Source organism: Protopterus annectens, chromosome 2.part1 (genome assembly GCF_019279795.1).
Source record: "Protopterus annectens isolate FY-2018-M chromosome 2.part1, PAN1.0, whole genome shotgun sequence".
Lineage (NCBI taxonomy): Eukaryota > Metazoa > Chordata > Ceratodontiformes > Protopteridae > Protopterus > Protopterus annectens.
In genome coordinates, this window is record NC_056729.1 from 272,264,439 (window position 1) to 272,286,938 (window position 22,500).

The 22,500-nt window shown below is 44.7% G+C and overlaps 1 protein-coding gene across 1 annotated transcript in view; it reads right to left on the minus strand.

Annotated features, from left to right (window-relative positions):
* Positions 1 to 22,500, minus strand: part of CENPE (centromere protein E) — a 3,008,010-nt gene that overhangs the window by 2,633,876 nt on the left and 351,634 nt on the right. The window contains exon 5 of the mRNA XM_044063442.1: positions 15,429 to 15,548. Within this exon, the coding sequence (XP_043919377.1) occupies positions 15,429 to 15,548 (120 nt within the window). The remainder of the gene's footprint in view (positions 1 to 15,428; positions 15,549 to 22,500) is intronic.

Sequence of the window (22,500 nt, forward strand, 5' to 3'; positions counted from 1 at the left end):
CTACTCAATGCTAGAAGTCTAAATTTCAAAATGCACTGACTCGAGGCACTCCTTAAAATGGAGAACATCGATGTCTGTGCAGTGACTGAGACCTGGTTCAAGACTCCAGAGAGCACCCCTGCATTACCAGGCCATACCTCTCAAGTGTACCTCGTTATGAGGGACGTACCTCATTTGGGGTCTTAAAAGGGTCGTGCTCCTCGAAATTCCTCAAAGTTCCACATTGAATGGGTCTGTTACACATTCACTGTTAGGAATGTTTTAGGTGAAATCCATGGTAAATTGACATTAATCATATTAATTCATTAAAGGATCTTCTTTATAAGTGAAAACAGCATATTTTAACCATCCTATGACCTTCCTAGTTGAAGTTGTTAGTAAGCCATTAGTATGTGTGTTCCACATTTTGCCCATTTGTTCCACATTATGAAGGCGAGTGTTCCTCATTTTGGTGATGGAAGGTTGAGAGCTATGTACCAGGCTATAACTCATACCACACTTTTCAGCCATCAAATCTGGACAAGAACACCAAAGGCGGAGGTGTGTCCATATTCATTAAGGATATCCACACCTCCAGGCTAGTTACTCAGCATAATGCAGCCAAGGTTATCAAAGTGCAACTAACTCTAGGCAAAACTGCAATCCAAATTGTAGCCTGCTACAGATCCCCCACCATGCCCCAAGATTCACACTCCTTTTTTCTTGATATACTGGAAAATATTAGGGTTAACCAAACACCCTAATATTGGGTGATTTCAACTACCCCACCATTAACTGGGAAAACTACTCATGTACCAACTCCTTCGCTCAGCGCTTTCTGGAAGTCATAGACCTAGTCATTCCAACATGAGTGACCGGTGTTCCACACCTGAAGTTAACTCCTCGTTGGTCAGATCCGACCATGAGCCAATCACTCTAAATATCCACATCCATCCCCCACCCCCCATTAAGTAAACCATGGTAAAAAATTTCTCCAAAGCCAACTTCCTGCTTTTTAAGACAGAAGTGACAAACTTCATGACACCCATGCAGATGGACAATACAGTTACGACTGCTGAATCCTACAAAAATGCACTCTATAAGCACTTACACAAGTGCATGGATTGTGCTATCCTCCAAAAAAAAGGAAGCCAATCTGGTGGTACCCTGCCATAAACAAACTCTACAACAGAAGGAAGAAATTGTTGCAAAAGAGAGTAAAATCCCATGAGTGGAGAAGCTCCCTGGTCAGCCTCAGCAAGAAGGTGAGATCCCTTACAAGATCCTCCAAAGCTAGCTATGAAAACAAGATTGCTAGTGATTCTAAGGACAACCACAAAGCATTCCATAGCTATGTCAAGAATCTCAATGGCAACATCCAGATCTGATCCGAGTTACAGCACAATGGCACAAAAATTACAGAACCAACTGATAATGCCAACATCCTGGCAGATAGGCTCAGTGCTAACTTTACCCCCCTCTCAACCCCTAAAGGGCCCATATCTATACAGGAAGAATGCGGAGTCCCTGTAATCACAACTTCACAGGTAAAAGCAGCACTCTCAAAAAGCCAAATACACAGCATCCATGGGACCGGACATCTCAGGCTGCATTTTACACGAACTTCAGAACGAACTAGCTCCCCACCTAAGCACCATGTTCAATCATAGCCTCACGTCAGGCTTTGTGCCCACTGAATGATGCACAGCAACAGTTATCCCACTCCACAAAGGGGGAGCTACCACTGATCCTGGGAACTATCGCCCTATTAGCCTGACGAGCCTGGTCTGCAAGGCCATGGAACGTATCATCATGGAATTCATAAACAAAGACATTGGTAACCTCCAACCTCTGGACCCCACCCAGTTCGGGTTTGTGAAAGGCAGATCATGCCTCCTGAACCTGGTCGACTTCTTTGAGGCAGTCACCAAAGCCGTAGATGAGATTAAGGTGGTTCACACAGCCTATCTTGACCTCGCCAAGGCTTTCGACACCATTCCCCATTCCAGAATTATAGCTAAACTCACTAAACTAGGTATAAATCCCTATGTCAGAAGATGGGTTGCCAACTGGCTCACTGACAGAACCCACACTGTAAAAGTTGCAGACTCCAAATCTGACTTCAAACCAGTGACAGGTGGAGTACCACAGGGATCAGTCCTGGGACCTCTCCTGTTTGGTATCCATTTCTCTGAAGTACAGGCTAACACAGAAAGCCTCTGGCTAACTAAGTTTACAGATGACTGCAAAAGTACAGTTTTGTACCTACTATAAATGTAGATGTTCGAGTGCAGACACTGCTGCAGTCATTACACTTGGGTTATACTGCCGTCAGGCGGTTCCCCAGTCGGCCTGAGTTCCAAAGTCTTGGTCCGGCATCAGTGCGACAGGGGTATATAAGATGCAGCCGACGCCATTTTCTTCAGTTTTTCTTGCCCCAGATGTCAGGTGCCCCCAGATAGGTAGGCAATTCAAATTGCTAATAAAACATACATAAGAAATGCAAACATACTTGCAGCTACCAGCAAATACTCCCCATAGCTAGTAAAAGGTAGAGGAACTAGGTACGTACTAGCCAGTAAGAGGGGAAGGAGGGAAAGTAACCTGGACTGCAGCAGTGTCTACACTTGAACGTCTACATTTATGGTAGGTACAAAACTGTACTATGTTCGTGTGACACTGTTGCAGTCATTACACTTGGGTAGAATCCCAAAGCTGAGGTAGGGTGGCTGGTTCTATAAGGCATTAGGGGTGGCTAAAAGTCCCTGCAGCACTGCAGAGGCGAAGCAAGCTCTGGATTTAGAGTACAGAGGCAGATAGTAATGCTTGGTGAAGGTATGCACAGTACTCCATGTCGCTGCTTCCAAAATATCCTTGGTAGGTACTCCTCTGAGGTAGGCAGTTGAAGTGGCTGTTGCCCTGGTGGAGTGAGATCTAATGCTGTTAGGCACAGGTTTTCCATGGTGCATATAGCAGAAACGTATGCAATGTCCTATCCATTTGGAAATGGTCTGTTTTGAAATAGCTTTTCCCTGTGCTGCTGCAGCATATGCTACCAATAATTGCTCAGATTTTCTGAAAGCTTTGGTTTTGTCCAAGTAGAAGCGTATACAGTTGTGTACCTACCATAAATGTAGATGTTAGAGTGTATTCACTGTTGCAGTCATTACTCTTAGGTTATCCTGCTGGCAGGCTACCAGCAGTCGGCCTGAATTCCAAACTCTAGGTCCGGTGTCGGTTGCTGTCGCCTCCTCCCTGACGTCAGTGCGCCAGGGGTATAAAAGATGCAGCAGATGCCATTTTCTTCAGTTTTTCTTGCCCCAGATATCAGGTGCCTCCAAAAAGGAAGGCTAAAAATTATGCCAATAATTATGCATGCAGAAGGATAAAGATTTACTTCATCTATAAGCAAATAGACCACATAGGTTGTATAGGATAGAGAAGAATAGATAAGTCCCAGCAAAGAAAAAGGGGGATGGTGGGTAACCTGGACTGCAACAGTGAATACACTCGAACATCTATATTTATGGTAGGTACACAACTGTACTATGTTCGTGTTTCACTGTTGCAGTCATTAGTCTTGGGTTGAATCCCAAAGCGGAGGTAGGATGGCTGGGCCTAAAGAGGATTAGGAGAGGCTATAAGGCCCTGCAGAACTGCAATGGCAAAGCCTGCTCTGGATTTAGAGTAGAGAGATAAATGGTAGTGCTTGGTAAAAGTGTGCACTGAAACTCCAAATTGCAGCCTCTAAAATGTCTTTGGTAGGTACTCCTCTGAGAAAGGTAGGTACTCCTCTGAGAAAGGCTGCTGAAGTGGCTGCTGCACTGGTTGAATGTGGCTAAATGCCCTTAGGCACTGATCTGCCATGTTGTGAGTAGAAGAAACGAATGCAGTGGCCTATCCATTTTGAAATAGTCTGCTTTGAGATAGCCTTTCCTTGAGATCCTGCAGCATATGCCATTAAGAGTTGCTCAGTCTTTCCAAAAGCTTTAGTTCTGTCCAAGTAGAAGCGTAGTTGTCTGTCTATGTCCAAAGAATGCAGGAGTCTCTCACCTTTATTCTGTGGGTTTGGATAAAAAGTAGGTAAATGAATGGTTTGGTTAAGGGCCACACTGGACACTACCTTAGGCATAAATGTTGGGTTCGTCCTTAGAGAAACCCTGTCCGGATGGAAAATAATGAAGGGTTCCACAGCCATGAGTACCTGCAACTCAGACTCGTTTTGCAGAGGTTACTGCTAGGAGCAGAGCTGTTTTCCAAAATAAAAACTTTATATCAGCTGCATTGGCTGTCTCAAAAGGCGCCAGTGTGAGCTTTTCCAATACATAATTGAGGTCCCATGCAGGTATTGGAGCTCTCCTTGGAGGTCTTATGTTTTTGGCCCTTCTGAGGTACTGCCTTAGCCCTTCTGAGGTACTGCCTTAGCAATGGATGAGAAAAAAATAGGTGGTTCCGTATTGTAATGAGCTGAAATGGCAGAGGCATGGATTTTAATTGATGTAAAGGATAGGCCTTTGCCCAGCATCTCAGTTAGGTATTGTAAAATCTGAGGAATATTTGGTATAAACGTGTCATTTCCTTGTGCCTGGTTCCAAGCATAGAATCTTTTCCATTTTTCTGCATAAGATTTTCTGGTACTAGGCCTCCTGGCCTACAAAATAACATCCATCACTGCTTTAGAGAGAGGTGTGTTTTGAATGGCTACATTATCCACCATGCTGCCAGATTTAGGGGCCTGAGTTGGCTGTGCAGGATCTGATTGTTTTGCTGGGTCAGTAAGTGAGGAATTAGAGGCAATGTCTAGGCTGGGCCTTGAGACAAACTTTTTAGGATTGGGTACCAGTGGTGGCGTGGCCTGTCTGGGGCAATCAGAATCATTTTTGGCTTCTCTTGTCTAACCTTTAGCAGTACCTTGGGGAGGTGGCAGAGGAGGAAAGGCATATGCTGTTAGGCTTTTCCATCTGAATGATAGAGCATCCACTTTCCTTGTGCAGAATCTTTGTAGTTGGCAGTTGTGAGGGGAGGCAAATAGATCTATGTCTGGGCATCCCCATTTCTTTGTTATCATGCTGAAGACTTGTGGATCCAGTTTCCACTCGTGGGGATCCGTGAGGTTTCTGCTTAGTTCGTCTGCCAGAGTATTTTTCTTTCCTGGAAGGAATCGTTTTTGCAGGTGTACTTGATAAGACAATGCTGTGTCCCACAAAGTCATAGCTTGTCTGCAGAGGGGGTAGGAATGTGTGCCTCCCTGTTTATGTATCACATGACTGTAGTATTGTTCATCCTTATCAGTGGTTGTCCTGGATGAAGAAGATTCTTGAAAGCTGCCAGGGCATTCTGTACAGCTAGCATCTCTTTTTGATTGATATGTAGATGCATTTAGCTTGTGGGCCATGTGCCCTGAACACATTTTCCTGCCATGTGGGCCCCCCAGGCATAATCTGATGCATCTGTTGTTATTGACTGCCTGGCTGTGGGTAGGGTGAATGGCTGTCCCTTTTTGAGGCGACAGGCCTGTGCCCACCAACGAAACTCCTGTTGCAGGCAAGGTATGAGGGTAATTAATGTTTCCAAGCTGTGGCAATGTTGAGTCCAAACACTTTTTAGGTACCATTGAAGTTTTCTCATATGCAGTCTGGCATATGGAATTAGCAGAATGCAGGATGCCATGAAGCCCAAAGCCTGCAGAATTTTTCTTGCAGATAACTGGGTCTTTGTTCCCAACATTTTGAAGTAAGAAGTAAGTTGCCTTTGTTTGTCTGGCCTGAGATAAGCTATCTGGACAGTTGTATTTAAGCATGCACCCAGGAATATTATCTTTTGAGAGGGTACTAGTTTTGATTTCTTTTCGTTTACTGTGTACCCTAGGCAAATTAATAAAATTTTTACAAACGCCAGATGCTGTAGGAGAATGTCCTAGTTCTCTGCTTGTATAAGGCAGTCGTCCAAGTAAGGATATATTCGAATTCCTCTTTGTCTGCAAAATGTAATTACTGGTGCCAGGCATTTTGTGAAGACTCTGGGTGCAGTAGATAAGCCAAAGGGCAGTGAAGAGAATTGGTAGTGCATTGAGCCAGCTATGAATCTGAGGTATCTTCTGCAAGATTGCCTGATTGGGATATGCAGGTATGCCTCTTTTAGGTCCAAAGTTACAAGCCAAGCCTTCTTGCCCAGCATGGGCAGAAGCTGTTGCAGAGTCAACATTTTGAATTTTGGAACGTCCAGAAATGTGTTTAGAATAGACAGGTCCAGTATTGGTCTCCAGGCTTTGTTCTTTCTCCGTACCAAGAAAAGTCAGAGTAAAATCCTTGTCCCTGCTCCTGTAGTGGTACTCACTGAATGGCCCCCATGTCCATGAGGGATGAAACTTGCTTTTGTGCCTCTGCCCATTGATTGTGTGGCAGGTTTGGCATGCCTCTTGCCTTTGGCAGGGTGTGAAAGTGGAACCTGTAGCCCTGAGACACTATATTCAAGACCCATTTCTCCTGGGTAATCATGTACCAGTTTTGTGAAAGAAGTGCTAGTTTTCCCCCCTAAGGGTGCTTCCAAAAGATAAGTGCTTGGTACTGGTAGAGGAAAGTTATTGTGACCGTTTCCTATAAGGCTGGGATTTGTCTTCTCTGCTTTAGGAGGTAGAAGTACCCCATTGTTTAGGCCTGCATGAGCCTTGGGGCTGGGATCTGCCTCTAGGGCGTTTGTACCTGCCTCTGAGGTCTGACACTGGAAAGGACCAATTTTTCGAAGGCCAGTTCCTGCTAAATGTAGGAGGCTGTACCTGTAAGAAATCTTTAACTTTGCATAAATTTTGCTTTACTCTCCATTTTCTTCAACACCTCTTCTGCCTTAACACCAAACAAAGTATCATGCTGTAAAGGAGCATCCAGTAATTTTGCTTTAACATGATCAGGCAGATTCTGTTCCTTTATAACCAAGCATGCCTCCTAATCACAGAACCCGTTACAGCGGCCCTACAAGAGGCCTCCAAAGAATCAAAACCACATTGCAAAGTATGTTTTCCCACTTGTTCAGCTGCATGCAATAAATCCTGCATTTCCTTGTTTTCTGGACATTCAGAGTTGGTCAACATTTTCTGTTTTAATAGTGACATTAAGTATTGCTGATATTTAAGCATATGAAATTGACAATTTAAAGCCCTTATGGCCAAAGTAGCAGAAGTGTAAACTTTATTCCATCTGTCCAGTTCCCTTGAATCTCTATCAGAGGGAACAGTGTTTTTTGCAGTGGAAGCCTGGACTCCCTTAGGACACAGATACGGTTTCTGGGTCAACAGCAGGGTTTTTATATAAAAATGTATGGGAATCTGGGACCCTGTAGTATCTGTCTGGCTTAACTGGTGCAGGGGGTATGGAGTGTGGAGAGAGGCCAGACTCTGAAAAATCATCATCCACAATGTCCATAACAGGGGGAATAGCAAGGGGCCTGTGCTGAGGAAGTAAAAGAAAATCTTTGAGCCTTTGCTTAGATTCTGAGTAATCCTGCCTCTCCCAATGGAAGTGCTCCCTCATGGTATGAAGGGTCTCCCCAAAAAAGAGTAATCTTCAGGAGGAGAAGATGAAGGAATAGATTTTTCAGCATCAGAATCCTCAAAGGGAGGAAGAGAGTATCTTTGGTCAGAGGAGGAATCAGAGGAAATGGAAACCTGATCTGAAAATTCATATTCAGTCTCTTGCCAAGGCCTCTATCAGGAGGGGGATGGGAACCCCTGATCAAAGTAATAAGGTCTTCGTCCCTTTTGAGCATTTGTTTTTTAGGCATGGAACTCTGTCCTGTACTTGTTTCTTTGTCTTTAGAGCTGCTTTAGTCTTTGGCTTTGAAGTTGAAAATGGCTTTACATATAACTGTGTTGATCTGAAAACACCCTCAGAAGCTGATGCCTGCCCAGCAGCTCCAGACCCATCTGAGGGAATTGTTTCCGAGGCTCCAATACCTTGAGTTTCCAGAGGCCCAGTCAGCTCCACGTGGGAAGTCGAAAGTGGCCTGTGGCTCTGAGGTAGCGGGAATCAGGGGTTGTGAAAGCGCCTCACTGAGAGCCGGCGAACCGACGACTAGCTTAGCGGAAGCCTCGTAGTCTGTTTTTGACCTCGGATGCCTGTCCTTGTCTTTATCCTTGCGTTTTTTAGAAACTCCGGGTGTCTGTTGTTCCGATGGCATAGTATAATTGAATCTTCGGCAGAAATAATGAAAGGCAAAGTCGTACCAACGCTTAATAGTGCGTTGGTTAAATCTAGCACAAAACCTACAACAAGCAAAGTCGTGGTCTGGGTCTAGGCAAGGTATACAATAAGAATGAAAATCCTTAGGAGGTTTTTGCTTCCCACAAGAAATACAATTGTTAACTTTTTCTGACATCGGTCTGGAGCAAGAAAAAAAAGTTTCCCCAACGGGGTACTTAGCTTTAATGAAGATTTCGGATCTAAAATTCAATTTTGAAAATCTGAGGATTCGGCCGACTGGCACTTGCGAACTGCTTTTGCTTCGGGCACCACCTGGCAAGAAAGACTGAAGAAAATGATGTCGGCTGCATCTTTTACACCCCTGGCGCACTGACGTCAGGGTGGAGGCAACAGCAACCGACATCGGACCTAGAATTTGGAATTCAGGCTGACTGCGGGTAGCCTGCCAGCAGGATAACCCAAGAGTAATGACTGCAACAGTGAAAGACTATGAACATCTGCCTGTGAATTCCCAATGAATGCAGTAGTCTTTCCCCTTTATTCTGTGGTTTTGGATAAAAAGTAGGCAAGTGAATGGTTTGGTTTAGAGACGCACTTGAAAACCACCTTAGGCATAAACGTAGGGTTAGTTCTTAAGGACACCCTGTCCTGGTGGAAAATGAGGGAAGGTTCCACTGCCATTAGTGCCTGTAATTCTGAAACTCTTCCTGCAGAAGTTATTGCCAGGAGCAGAGCAGTTTTCCAAGAAATGTATTTTAATTCTGCCATGCTTGCTGGTTCAAAAGGAGGTAAAGTTAATTTTTCCAAAACAAAGTTGAGGTCCCAAGTTGGAGTAGGTGCTCTACAGGACAGTCTTATGTTTTTAGCCCCTCTGAGGTACTGTTTTAGCAAAGGATTAGAGAACATTGGTGGATCCGTGTTGTAATGTGCAGAGATGGCAGAGGCGTGGATCTTGATGGATGAAAAGCAGAGTCCTTTGTCCAGCATCTCAGTCAAATATTGTAATATCTGAGGAATGTTTGGCACAAGAGGATCAAGGCTATGAACCTGGCTCCAGGCACAGAATCTCTTCCATTTATCAGAGTAGGCTTTCCTGGTACTAAGCCTTCTAGCCTCCAGAATGACATCCATAACTGCTTTGGAGAGAGGCATTGCTTGCGTGGCTAGGGTATCTTCCATGCAGCTAGGTTTAGTGTCTTTAGCTGCCTGTGGAGTAACTGATTGTTGTACTGAGACAGTAGATGTGGTATTTGAGGCAAAATCCAGGGTAGTCCTTGTGCTAAGTTTTTTAAGATTGGGTACCAGTGCTGGCGTGGCCAATCTGGTGCAAACAGGATCATTTTTGGCTCTTCTTGCCTAGCTTTTATGAGTACCTCTGGGAGAAGAGGCAGTGGTGGAAAAACATATACTTGTAGGTTTGTCCAGCTGAATGGGAGGGCATCCACTTTCCATGCTTGCGGATGGTAACTCCATGTGCAGAATTTCTTTAGCTGGCAATTCATTGGGGAGGCAAACAGATCTATGTCCAGGCTCCACCATTTCTTTATTATTCTGAATATTTGAGGATTCAATTCCCATTCGTGTGGATCCATGATATTTCTGCTTAAGTCGTCTGCCAGTGTGTTTTTCTCTCCTGGCAGGAATTGTGCTTGTAGATGAACTTGATAGTTTATAGCTGTGTTCCACAAGGTCATGGCTAGTCTGCAGAGGGGGTAGGAGTGAGTGCCCCCTTGCTTGTTTATGTATCACATAACTGTGGTGTTGTCTGTCTTTAGTAGTAGTTGCCCTGGATGCAACAGGTCCTTGAAAGCTGTAAGGGCATTTTGTACAGCTAGCATCTCTTTTTGATTGATGTGAAGATGCCTTTATTCTGCGGGCCACTTGCCCTGAATACATTTTCCTGCCATCTGTGCTCCCCAGGCGTAATCCAATGCATCTGTTGTCAGTGTTTGCCTGGCTGTGGGTTGAGTGAAAGCCTGTCCCTTGTTGAGGTGACAAGCTTGAGCCCACCATCGAAACTACTGTTGAAGGCAAGGTATTAGTGGTTTAACTGTTTCCAAACTTTGACAGTGTTGATACCATACATTCCTTAGGTATCATTGTAGTTTCCTCGTATGCAGTCTGGCATATGGAATTAGTAGTAATGCAAGATGCCATGAAGCCCAAGGCCTGCAGAATTTTTCTTGCAGGGAGGTGGGTCTTTGTTGCCATCAATTGAAAGTATTCTGTCAGTTGTCCTTGCTTGTCTGGCGTGAGAAAAGCCATCTGGGCCGTTGTGTTCAAGCTGGCACCCAGGAATATTATCTCTTGTGAGGGCACTAGTTTTGATTTCTTTTTGTTTACTGTGTACCCCAGGCAACTTAACTTTTTTACAAACGCCAGATGCTGTAGAAGAATGTCCTTGCTCTCTGCTTGAATCAGGCAGTCATCCAGGTATGGGTAAATTTGAATTCCTTTCTGTCTGCAAAATGCAATTACTGGTGCCAGGCACTTTGTGAAAACCCTGGGTGCAGTAGATAATCCAAAGGGCAGTGCAGAGAATTGATAGTGCATTGGACCAGCTAAGAACCTGAGGCATCTTCTGCAGTTTTGTCCGATAGGGACATGCAGGTATGCCTCCTTGAGGTCCAAAGTCACAAGCCAAGCTTGCTTGTCCAGCATGGGAAGAAGCTGCTGTAATGTCAGCATTCTTAATTTCAGAACATCCAGGTAAGTGTTCAGTGAAGAAAGATCCAGAATGGGCCTCCAAGGTTTGTCTTTTCTGGGAACCAGAAAGAGTCTTGAGTAAAATCCTTGCCCTTGTTCCTGTGGTGGCACCTTTTGAATAGCTCCCATGTTCATGAGTGCCATACTTTGTTTTTGGGCCTCTGCCCTTTGATTTAGTGGCAGATTTGGCATTCCTTTTAATCTTGGCAGAGTGTGAAAGTGGAACCTGTAACCTTTTGAAATATTGAGAACCCATTTGTCTTGGGTGATCATATGCCAGTTTTCCTCCCAAAGGGGCTGCCAAGAGTGAGTTGTTTGGCAGCTGGAGTGGGAAGTCATTGGGGCTGTTTTTTATATGGTAGGTGCCTGTCTTCCCCTTCTTTCTGGCCTGATGCACCCCCATTGTCGAGGCCTGTAAGGACCTTGTGGTTGGCCTCTACCTCTTGGCCGTCTGTATCTGCCCCTTTGAGGTCTGTCATTAACTGGAAAGGACCAATTCTTCGTTGGCCAGTTTCTACAAAATCGAGGAGGCTGAACCTGTAAGAAATCCTTCACTGTTTGCATAGATTTTGCCTTATCCTCCATTTTCTTTAATACCTCTTCTGCCTTAACTCCAAATGCTGTAAAGGTGCATCCAGTAATTTAGCTTTAACATGATCTGGTAACGTATGCTCTTTTAACCATGCATGTCTTCTAATGACAGAGCCTGTAACTACTGCTCTGCAAGAGGCCTCTAAAGAATCAAAACCACATTGCAAAGTATGCTTTCCCACTTGTTCAGCGGCATGCAATAAATCCTGCATTTCTTTAAAATTAGGAGGATCTGTATCTGGAAGCATTTTTTGTTTCAACTGAGACATCAAAAATTGCTGATATTTTAGCATGTGAAACAGGCAATTTAAGGCTCTCAATGCTAAAGTTTCAGACGTATATACTTTCTTTCCCCATCTGTTTAGTCCTCTGGAATCTGTCAGAGGGAACTGGGTTCTTTGCTGATGAGGCCTTAACCCCTTTGGGTCCCTGAGAAATAGTTTCGGGATCAGCAACAGGGCTTTTATACAGAAATTTGTGCGAGTCAGGGACTCTAATATCTGTCCAGTTTAAGTGGAGCTGCAGGCAAGGAATCAGGATTTAAGCTGGATTCAGTGTACACATCATCCACAATATCTAGCACAGGCAGAATAGCCAGGGGTTTGTGTTGAGGTAATAGGAAGTCTCTGAGCCTTTTCTTGGATTCTGAGTAATCCTGGCCTTCCCAATGGAAATGCTCCCTCATGGTATGTAAGGTTTCCCCAAAGGAGTAGTCCTCAGGTGGAGAGGCTGATGGAATAGATTCCTCAGCAACAGAATCCTCATAAGGGGGGGTAAAGAGTATCCCAGGTCTGAGGATGAATCTGAGGAAATGGACCCCCTGGTCGGATGAATCAATCTGCATCATGTCTAGGCCTTTTATCAGGTGGGGGATGGGAACCCCTGATCAGGGTGATTAGGCCTTCAGCCATTTTGAGCATTTGTTTCTTAGGCATGGAGGCCTGTCCTGGAGAATGCTGTACTTGTTTCTTAGTTTTTAAAGGGGGCTTTGACTTAGAAGGGGGTTTAATGCTTAGCTGAGTAGGTCTGAAGACACTCTCTGAAGCTGCACGTAGCTCAGGTTCTCCGGATCCCTCTGCAGGATCGGTTTCTGTCTGTTAAAAAGCTAGCGCGTCCGAAGGCCCAGCCCATCTCCACATGGGGGTCGGAGGCGGCCTGTGGTTTTGCAGAAGCGGTAATCAGGGGCTGCGAAGGCGCCTCACTGAAAACCGGTAAACCTGGCCTAGAAGAGGCTTCGTCATAAGTTTTGGGCATAGGATGCCTGTCCTGGTCTTTGCGCTTTTTATGAACACCGGTCGTCGGAAGTTCCGGCAGCATGGTATAATTAAATTTTCTGCCAAAGTAATGTCAGGCAAAATCAAACAGACGTTTAATAGTGCGCTTATTAAACCTAGCACAAAACCAACAACCAGTAACGTTGTGGTCTGGGCCTAGGCATGGGATACAATAAGAATGGAAATCATCAGGTATTTGCTTCCCACAAGAAATACAGTTATTAACTTTTACTGACATCGGTCTGAGGCAAGAAAAAGTTTCCCCAATGGGGTACTTTGCTTTCTAGAAGACTTCGGTTCCGGATTCGGAATGAAAATCTCAGGAGTAGGCCGACCGGCACTTGCAAACTGCTTTTGCTTCGGGCACAGAGCGGCAAGAAAGACTGAAAAAAATGGCGTCGGCTGCATCTTGACGTCAGGAAGGAGGCGACAGCAACCGACGCCGGACCAAGACTTTGGAACTCAAGCCGGCTGGGCAACCCAAGTGTAATGACTGCAGCAGTGTCACACGAACATCTAGGAGCTATAGTAGAGTCCCCAAATGATGTGGACATCCTACAGAAGGGCCTCACTCGAGACAGATGCCTGGTATCAGAGCCATGGCCTCAAGCACAACATCTCCTTTGGTAAAAACTGTGTACCCATGAACTACCACATAGGCGGCAGTCTTCTTAACACCAAATGTGTGATAAGAGACCTTGGGACCCAGGTGGACAGTAGTCTAGCCTTTGATAAACACATTGTCACAGTAGTCAGTAAATCCTTCTACATGGCACACCATCACAAAAAGGTTCTCATCCAGGATAAAAGAGGTCATTGTTCCCCGCTATTCGACACTCATTAGCCCACTATGGAGTACAACGCCCCTTTTGGAATGTAGCACACAAGACATCTGCAGCAGCTGGAAAGGCCACAGAAGTACCTCACAAAGAGGATTACTGGCCTCAAAAAGATGCTCTATACTGATAGTCTCAAAAAACTGTAGCTTTACTCTGTAGCACATCGCCTACTCCGAGGTGATATCTGCTTAACATATAAAGCTTTGTCAAACCTAGAGCTGTTGGACATGCTACACCTAAAGAAATCCCAATCCCTGCAAGCTACACGCTCTAGGGACCTAAACTTTGTCACCACAATAAACAGGACTTGCTGGAGTGATAGATTTACTGTCCCAGAGCCTTCCCATACTCTGGAACAAGCTACCCAATTATGTCAAGCAAAGTTCCTCATTGACACTCTTCAAGAAGAATCTTGATGAGTGGACGGGAAATAGGAAATACACCTCGGGGATCACTTCTGTGGCTCTGCTCGACAGGGGCACAGGAAATTAGCTTTCTTGGTTTGGTGTAAGCCAGGGAACTTTGTTGGCTAGGCTTACTTAGGCCCTTGGGCTGATAGCCTAGTACCTACCTAAGAATAAACTGGGCAAGTCCATCATCCTGCAGTCTTGGCAAGCTTCAGTCCCCACCTCCCCACTAAGCCAGTTCCAGGTCTCACTTTTGGGTGTCTGGACCTGTGAATCAAACATTCCCCTCTCATTGGTGATCTGCCTATCTTGAGGCCTCACCCTCCAGGGTCATGTAATGAAACAACAAGGCCGAGTCCACTTCCACTGAAGCATGTCACCACCTCTGTGGTCACATCCCTATCTCAGCTTAGTTGCACACACTGCTACATTCTCAGTCAATACCAGCAAAATGATACCTACCCTGCTCCCCAGCAATGAGCCATCATCCTACCCCCATCCCCTGAGAGAAGGAAGCAATGCACAGCCTCTATTGTTCTTTTCCCACCCCTCAACAGGTCCTCCAGTGCAGGGGCCACTAATTAAACATTGGTTACTCTGTGGTAGGCAAGACTTATTTTTATGTTCCAGAACTGACCAGGAAAACACTTCAGTGTGACTACAGCAAGTTCTGATACAGACTCTCTTTTGCCAAGCAGTTTATTTTGTATAGATGCAGGACTTGTAACTACAGCTCCACACTGCTATGGTGTCCTTAACTGGCAGTCGGGGTACACTCTATATTAAAAGAGCAAAACAAAACAGAAGAGATGTACACTTTCTTCCTGACTGATGATCTTCCAAATGCATTACACTTTTTGAATATTCACATGGTTTATTCCATAATTAAGATAAAACGAGTGAAAATTTTGATTGCATATTTTTCAAACTGAGCAAAATGCAAAAGTAATCACAAGCCTAAATAAACACACTAACAGAGAAGAAACAATGGGAAAAGCTGAAGGTCAATGTGCCTTGGGAGATGGCACATACTACAAAAGATTTGCGATGGAAACATCTTCTTTGGTGGCCAAGATGGTCAAATCAATACAAGATCCGTAAATACTGAGGAATACTCGCTCCAATACCAGTACACCTATGTTGGGCCTATGTTACCCCAGTACAGCTATGTTGGGCCTATGTTACCCCAGAGCTCAAGATTTTTTATGAAAAGTCATTTGAAAGAATGCAAGATTATAATTAAGTAATCAAGCCACTGCAGTGTATGCCTCGCAATAAAAGATCTAATCTTATGATGGTGTCGTACTTTGAGGCAGCAAGCACAAACAGGGCTCAATACAACTGTTGTGTATTAAATTACATTTATCCAGTAGTTACCTAAACAAACTACCAAGTAAGCACAGCTAATATAAAGTAAAACTTAAAACAGCTACTTACATTTATATCTTCTCGAATTTCTAATGGCTTCTTTTTTAATGCATCACAAAGAAGGTCAGTGACAGTTTCATTATAGATTTCCATGTAAGATACTCTGAGTAGAAACTCTCTGTTCACACTCTAAGAAAAAAAAATATTTTTCATTAAGATTTGTGCAGTGAAACACAAAGAATTTTACAAGCAATGTCAAGACTCCTAATTTATGCCATTTACTTCCACTTGTTAAAATATGTGAACCTTTCACAGCCACAATGTATAAACTATACAAAATACATTGGGGTACACTACAACTACAATAGATGTTAAAGTAAAATCACAGTCGCATTATTAACTTCTGAAGGTTCAGCTGCAGACAAGATCAGACATCCAGAAAGATTTCTAGAATTTCACATGCTCTCCCCTCTCCCCAGCTGAACTGCCTCTTTTCCACAAGGGCACTGCCACATTCCTGGTATAAAGGAGGATGTCAACCTATGCAATCTTTGGTTCTTTCTTGCCCCAAGGAGCCCAAGCTATAGTAATCTAGACTGCCCTAAGCAGATGATCTGACTTAGTGAGTCCTCCTGGACCCTCGCCAGCCAAAACTAAAACAAGTTGCTTGGTCTTCCATAAAAAGTGACTGGGAGACCAATAGGCTTGCATATGTATGTGGGGAGAAGGATGAAATGGTACCAACCCCAGCCCTTGGATGCCAAGAACTACACAAGAGGAGGGGGAAACTATACTGAATCAGTGATTTTACTCACATATACTATTGCAGCAAACTCCCTACACAAACTGTAGTATGTCTTTCACCCATCATTGCTGCAGTTGCTGCCTTTAGGAAGATTACCAAACATATCTTCTGTTGGTGGGTTGTCTACTTTAACGGGGTATGTTGTGAGACACCATGCAAGACAGGGTGGTGAAGAATCCCCTGCCTGTAGCCAAGATGTCCAGTCTGTACTGCCAAGATAAGGTTTGCAAAAACAACTAAATGGCTGCCTAATCGTCATAATGGGTGCTTACCACACTAATAGTCATGGCAGCTAACGTGCTAGTATAATATGGCTTGACAAGGCCCTTCAGATCTTCCCATGAAAATGTAGTGGAAAACAAGACAAGGAGGCAACCCTTCCAATACAGTCTGTTTAGAGACTGAGCTTATTTATAGGAAGACAACAAAACACTGGTAAGATTTATTTGTATTTTTAGTTTGCCTAGGTAACCATGCAATTATGCGCCATCAAACGACAGTGGTACTCATTCCCCTTCTCCAGATTATGGAAAATAAGTAGACAAACCGGTTAAAGGACAGCTCTATAACCACCTTTAGCATGAAGGGTAAGTTTGTAAACAAGTTAATCCTGTTCTTATGGAAGGCTAAAAAATTATATACATAATGGAACAAATTTCCAAAACTTTTCTGGCTGAGGTAAATACAACTAAAACAGCTGCTATCCATAAAGAAAACTCAAGATCAATATCACCCTATTCAAAAGCAGTTTAAATGCACCAGCACAAAGCACAAGTTAGAGTGTAGTAACTGCACTAACAGGGTGCAAATATTTCACTAGCAGCAACAAGGCTGTGGGGGGGGGGGGTTCATGGATACATAGGCCAAGACAACACACAAATTTACTAAGAATGGGGGCTGTAGAGTAAGCATACAGAAACATATCCGTCCAAATGAAGGTGGTGATATCCAATGTGCAACCCAACCTGCATTATGGTCTAGAAAATAATTTCTTCTGTTGTTTCTGCTCACAGATAAGTTTGCTTCTAGCACACCACACCTGTGAATGAGGTCCAGAAAGATGCCTGCTTCTGTCATTCACTCATGAAATTCTGCAGTCATCCTGCAAGACAGATCTGTCAAGGCACTGTGAGATGGAAAGTACAGTTTTGTACCTACCATAAATGTAGATGTCCTATAGACATGCAAATGCAGTCATAACATGTGGGTTGTCCTGCCTCAGGCAGCCCTCGGTCGGCCGGATTCCAAAGTCTGGGTCCGACGTCGGCTGATGTCGCATTTTTCTCCGACGTCAGAGCGGCTGGAGTACATAAGCATCAGCCGACGCCATTTTCTTCAGTGTTTCTTGCCCCAGATGCCAGGTGCCCTCCAAGGAAGGCTGTAATCAAATTGGAAGACAAAAACAGGATTCCAAACAAATAAATGAGCCATAAAACAAATACACCATAACAGATATCCCCAGCTAAGACTAACAGGGATAGGAGTGGACCCTAGGCATAGAGGGGTATGGAGGGAGGGAAAATCTGACTGCAGTTGCATGTCTATCGGACATCTACATTTATGGTAGGTACAAAACTGTACTATGCCCTTCAAGAATGCAACTGCAGTCATAGCATGTGGGTAGAATACCATAGCTTAGCTGGGGGAGGAGGTATGCACTAGGAAAGAGATGGTGTGGCAATCAAACCCTGCAGGACTGCCGAAGCAAAGCCTGCTCTGGATCTGGAATATAGAGGGAGATTGTAGTGTTTGGAGAATGTATGCACGGAGCTCCATGTAGCAGCTTCTAGAATGTCCTTGGTAGGCACCCCTATTAAAAAAAGCTGTAGAGGTGGCTGTAGCTCTGGTGGAATGTGGTCTGACATTGGCTGGAACAGTCTTTCCATGAAAGGAATAACAGAATCTGATGCAATGTCCAATCCATTTAGAAATAGTCTGTTTTGAAACTGCTTTTCCCTGGACTGCAGAGTAAGCTACAAAAGTTGTTCAGACTTCCTACTGGCCTTGGTTCTGTCCAGGTAGTATCGAAGTTGTCTGTGAATGTCCAAGGTATGCAAAAGTCTTTCCCCGTTATTCTCAGGATTGGGGAAGAAAGCAGGCAGATGAATGGCTTGATTTAGAGAAACCCTAGATACCACCTTTGGCATAAAAGTAGGGTTGGTCCTTAATGAAACCCTGTCTCTGTGGAAAATAATAAAGGGTGGTATTGCCATTAGGGCCTGTAGCTCCGAAACCCTTCTTGCTGAGGTAATTGCCAACAGAAAAGCTGTCTTCCATGAGAGAAATTGCAAGTCAACTGAAGCTGCTGGCTCAAAAGGAGGTAGAGTCAGTTTTTCTAAGACAAAATTGAGGTCCCAGGCTGGCACTGGGGCCTTTCTTGGTGGCTTAATGTTCTTGATTGCCCTGAGGAATTGTCTTAGTAAGGGGTGAGAGAAAACAGGAGGATCAGTGTTGTATCTAGCTGAAATAGCAGATGCATGTATCTTTATGGAAGAATATGAGAGGCCGTTCTTTAACATATCTGCCAAATATTCCAAGATAAATGGGATGTTCAGCAATGAAGCATCATGTCCCTTTGCTGGTATTCCAATTGCTGTATCTTTTCCACTTTGCTAAGTAAACCTTTCTGGTGGATGGTCTTCGAGCCTCTGTTAGTATCTGCTGAACTTCCTTAGAGAGAGATAAGCTGAAGTTATTTATGGGATCTCCCAAGCTGTTAGCTGCAGAGTCTGAAGGTTTGGATGCAGTGTTTCGAAATTGTGTTGAGTCAAAAGTAGAGGCCACTGAGGGAGGGCCCACCTCCTGGTGTGACATATGCTCCGTAGTAGTGGGTACCAGTGTTGTCTTGGCCAATCCGGAGCTATTATGATTCCCTTGGGCTTCTCTGCTTTGATCTTTAGTAATAATGAGGTCATCAGTGGCAGAGGTGGGAATGCATAGATTGCGAGGGAGTTCCAGTTGAATGAGAGGGCATCTATTTTCCAAGCTTTTGGATGGTATGGTATGTCCTTGTGCAAAATTTTGGTAGAAGATGGTTGAGGTGAGAGGCAATTAGGTCCACTTCTGGCTTGCCCAATGTCGAAGTGAGTTGTCTGAAGGCCTTCGGATGTAACCTCCACACGTGTGGATCTGTGAAATTCCTGCTTAGGCTGTCCGCCAACACATTGTCTTTTCCTGGAACAAACTGTGATTGTAACGATGTTTAGGCTCAGTGATTTCTCCTAAAGCTGCATTGTCAGTCTGCAAAGGGGGTAAGAGTGGGTGCCCCCCTGCTTGTTTATGTACCACATCACAGTGGTGTTGTCTGTCCGTATCATTAAATGGCCTTGCTGGAGTTGGTGTTGAAAAGCCTCGATGGCATGCATTACTGCCAGCATTTCCTTTTGGTTTATATGCAGATGTGTTTCCTTTGGAGACCATTGTCCTTGTATACACCTGCCTTCCATGTGCGCCTCCCATCAAAGGTCTGAGGCGTCTGTAGTCATAGTCTGTGTTATCTGTGGTTTTTTGAATGACATACCTGTGTTTTCCTGGCTCACCGAGGCCCACCATAGGAATTCCTTTTGTAGGCATGGAATGAGTGGTATGATTGTCTCCAAGTTGTTGCTGTGTTGAGACCAAACGCTTTTTAGGTACCATTGAAGCTTTCTCATGTGTAGTTTTGCTAATGGAACCAGTAGAATGTAGGATGCCATGTAACCCAGGGCCTGTAGGAATCACCTTGCAGTCATCTGGGTGAGTTTTGCTAAACCTTTGAAGTAATGAGTTAACTTCTCTTGCTTGTCTTCTGTCAGGTAAGCCATCTGAGAGGCTGTGTCTAGTTTGGCTCCTAAGACGATTAATTTGCTGGGATGGCTGCAGTCTTGACTTTTGGAAGTTGACTGTGTATCCCAGAGCTTGAAGTAATCGTATGACATAATCCAGGTTTCTTGTCAACATCAATTTGTCATCCGCTTGTATGAGGCAGTCGTCCAAGTACGGGTAAATTTGTATACCCTGGAGCCTGCAATGAGCAATTACTGAAGCCAGGCATTTTGTAAATACTCTGGGCGCAGTAGATAAGCCAAATGGCAATGCTGAGAATTGATAATGCTCTGCCCCTGCAAGAAATCTGAGGTATCTTCTGCAGCTGTGTCTGATAGGGACATGCAGGTATGCCTCCTTGAGGTCCAGAGTAATCAGCCACGACTCTTTGCCCAGCATGGGAAGGAGTTGCTGTAGAGTCAGCATTTTGAACTTTGGTACTATGAGAAAGGTGTTTAATGCGGACAAGTCCAGTATTGGTCTCCATTGAGATCCTTTTCTTGGAACAAGGAACAGTCTTGAGTAAAACCCCTGTTCTTGTTCTTGTTGTGGAACTCTTTCTATTGCTTTCATTCGAGTCAGCAGAGTGATTTGTTTGATAGCCTCTGCCCTTTGATTTTGTGGTAGGTTTGGCATGCCTTGTTTTCTTGGTAAGGTATGAAAATGAAACCTGTACCCTCGGTCTATAATGTCCAAAATCCATTTGTCCTTTGCCAGTCTGTGCCAGTTTTCTGCAAACAGAGATAATTTCCAAGGAGCTTCTAGTTGTTCCCTGGTAGGCGGTAGTAGAGGAAAGTCATTGAGTTTGTGGTTGTTGGGCAGGTGAAACCCCTGCGTCACTTCTTTGGTTTCCTGGCTGCCATTGTCGTCCCCTGTAAGGGCCTCTGTGTATTGGCCTCTTCCTCGGCCACGTCTGTTCTTACCCCTTTGAAACTTTTCTGGATTAGGAAAGGACCAGTTTTTTGAAGGACAATTCCTACTGAATCTGGGGGGTTGAACCTGGAGGAAATCTATCACAGTCTGAACTGATTTTGCTTTTTCTTCGATGGTCTTTAACACATACTTAGCATTTGCACCAAAAAGCTTGTTCTTTTCCAAAGGCGCATCCAGAAGTTTTGCTTTTACATGATCTGGTAGAGGTTGATCTTTTAACCAAGCATGTCTACGAATCACTGCCCCTGTCATAGCTGCCCTACATGAAGCTTCCAGTGCATCATATCCACACTGCAGGAAGTGATTGCTTACTTGCTGCGTGTTATGTACAGCTTCCTGCAAAGTCTTCCTGTCTAAAGGATCAGGAGAAGCTAATGATTTTTGTAAATCTTCTAAGAGATAATCCTGATATTGTAACATATGAAAAAGGCAATTTAAAGCTCTCATAGATAAGGTAGTGGATGTGTAAACTTTTTTGCCCCATCTCTCTAATGACCTTGCTTCCCTGTTGGAGGGCAAAGGATTTTTTGAGGTGGAGGCTGAAACTCCTTTAGGCCCCTGTGAAATAGTTTCCAAATCAGCAGAATGGGCGCTGAATAAATGGGAATGAGTTTCTGGGACCCTGTAATACCTGTCTGGCTTGGCTGGAGCAGGAGGAAGAGAATCAGGGGTAGCACTAGAGTCAGAATACAAATCATCCAGAACATCAAGTACAGGAGGAATAGCTAAGGACCTGTGCTGAGGCTTCTTAAGGAAAGTCCTAAGGCGTTTCCTAGAATCAGAATATTCCTGACCCTGCCACTTGAAATGTTCCCTCATGGTGTGCAGAACTTCCCCAAAAGAAATATCCTCAGGAGGGGATGCCGAAGGGATGGAATCCTCTGCATCCAAGTCCTCATAAGTCTGGAAGAGCTCTTCCTGGCTATCAGAGTGGACAGAGCCCTCAGAGTCTTCATCTGGAGGAGTAGGGTCAGAGGGTTCAACCCGGAGCCTTTTATCAGGAGGAGGCTGGGATGCTCTCTCAGGATGGGCCTGTGAGCCTCTAATCATGGAAATTAAATCAGCCACCATGGACATAATTTGTGTCTCCGGAGTTGGCTGAGTTAAGGATTTAGAAGTAATATGCTTTGTTTTGCTGGCTGCCTTAGCCCTAGTGCAGGCCTTAATAGACATGGCCATAGGAGGCCTGGCAGCTCCACGTGCAGGAGTGACCTTGTCTACAGCAATGGTCTCGGGCATTTCCTCGGTTTCGGTATCCGGAGGAAAGTCTATAACTGGCGGAGTAATGTCTGGAATCGGAGTCGCGTGTCACGGTGTCTTCGGTTCGGAGCGGTGGAGAGACAGCCTCAGAGGGAACCGGAGCACTCACGCTAGGTTTTGGCGTGGAGTCGGTGGTAGACGCGGGCCGAGAATGTCGGTCCCGGTCTTTTCGCTTTTTGGGTGTTTGCGATGTCGGAAGGTCCGGCGGCATGGTGTAGGCAAATTTATCGCCGAAAAAATCTTCAGCGAACTCCGCCCGGCGCCTGAGAATGCGCTTGTTGAAGCGAGCACAGGCTACACAGGCCGAGACGTCGTGGTCTGGGCCCAGGCAAGGGAGGC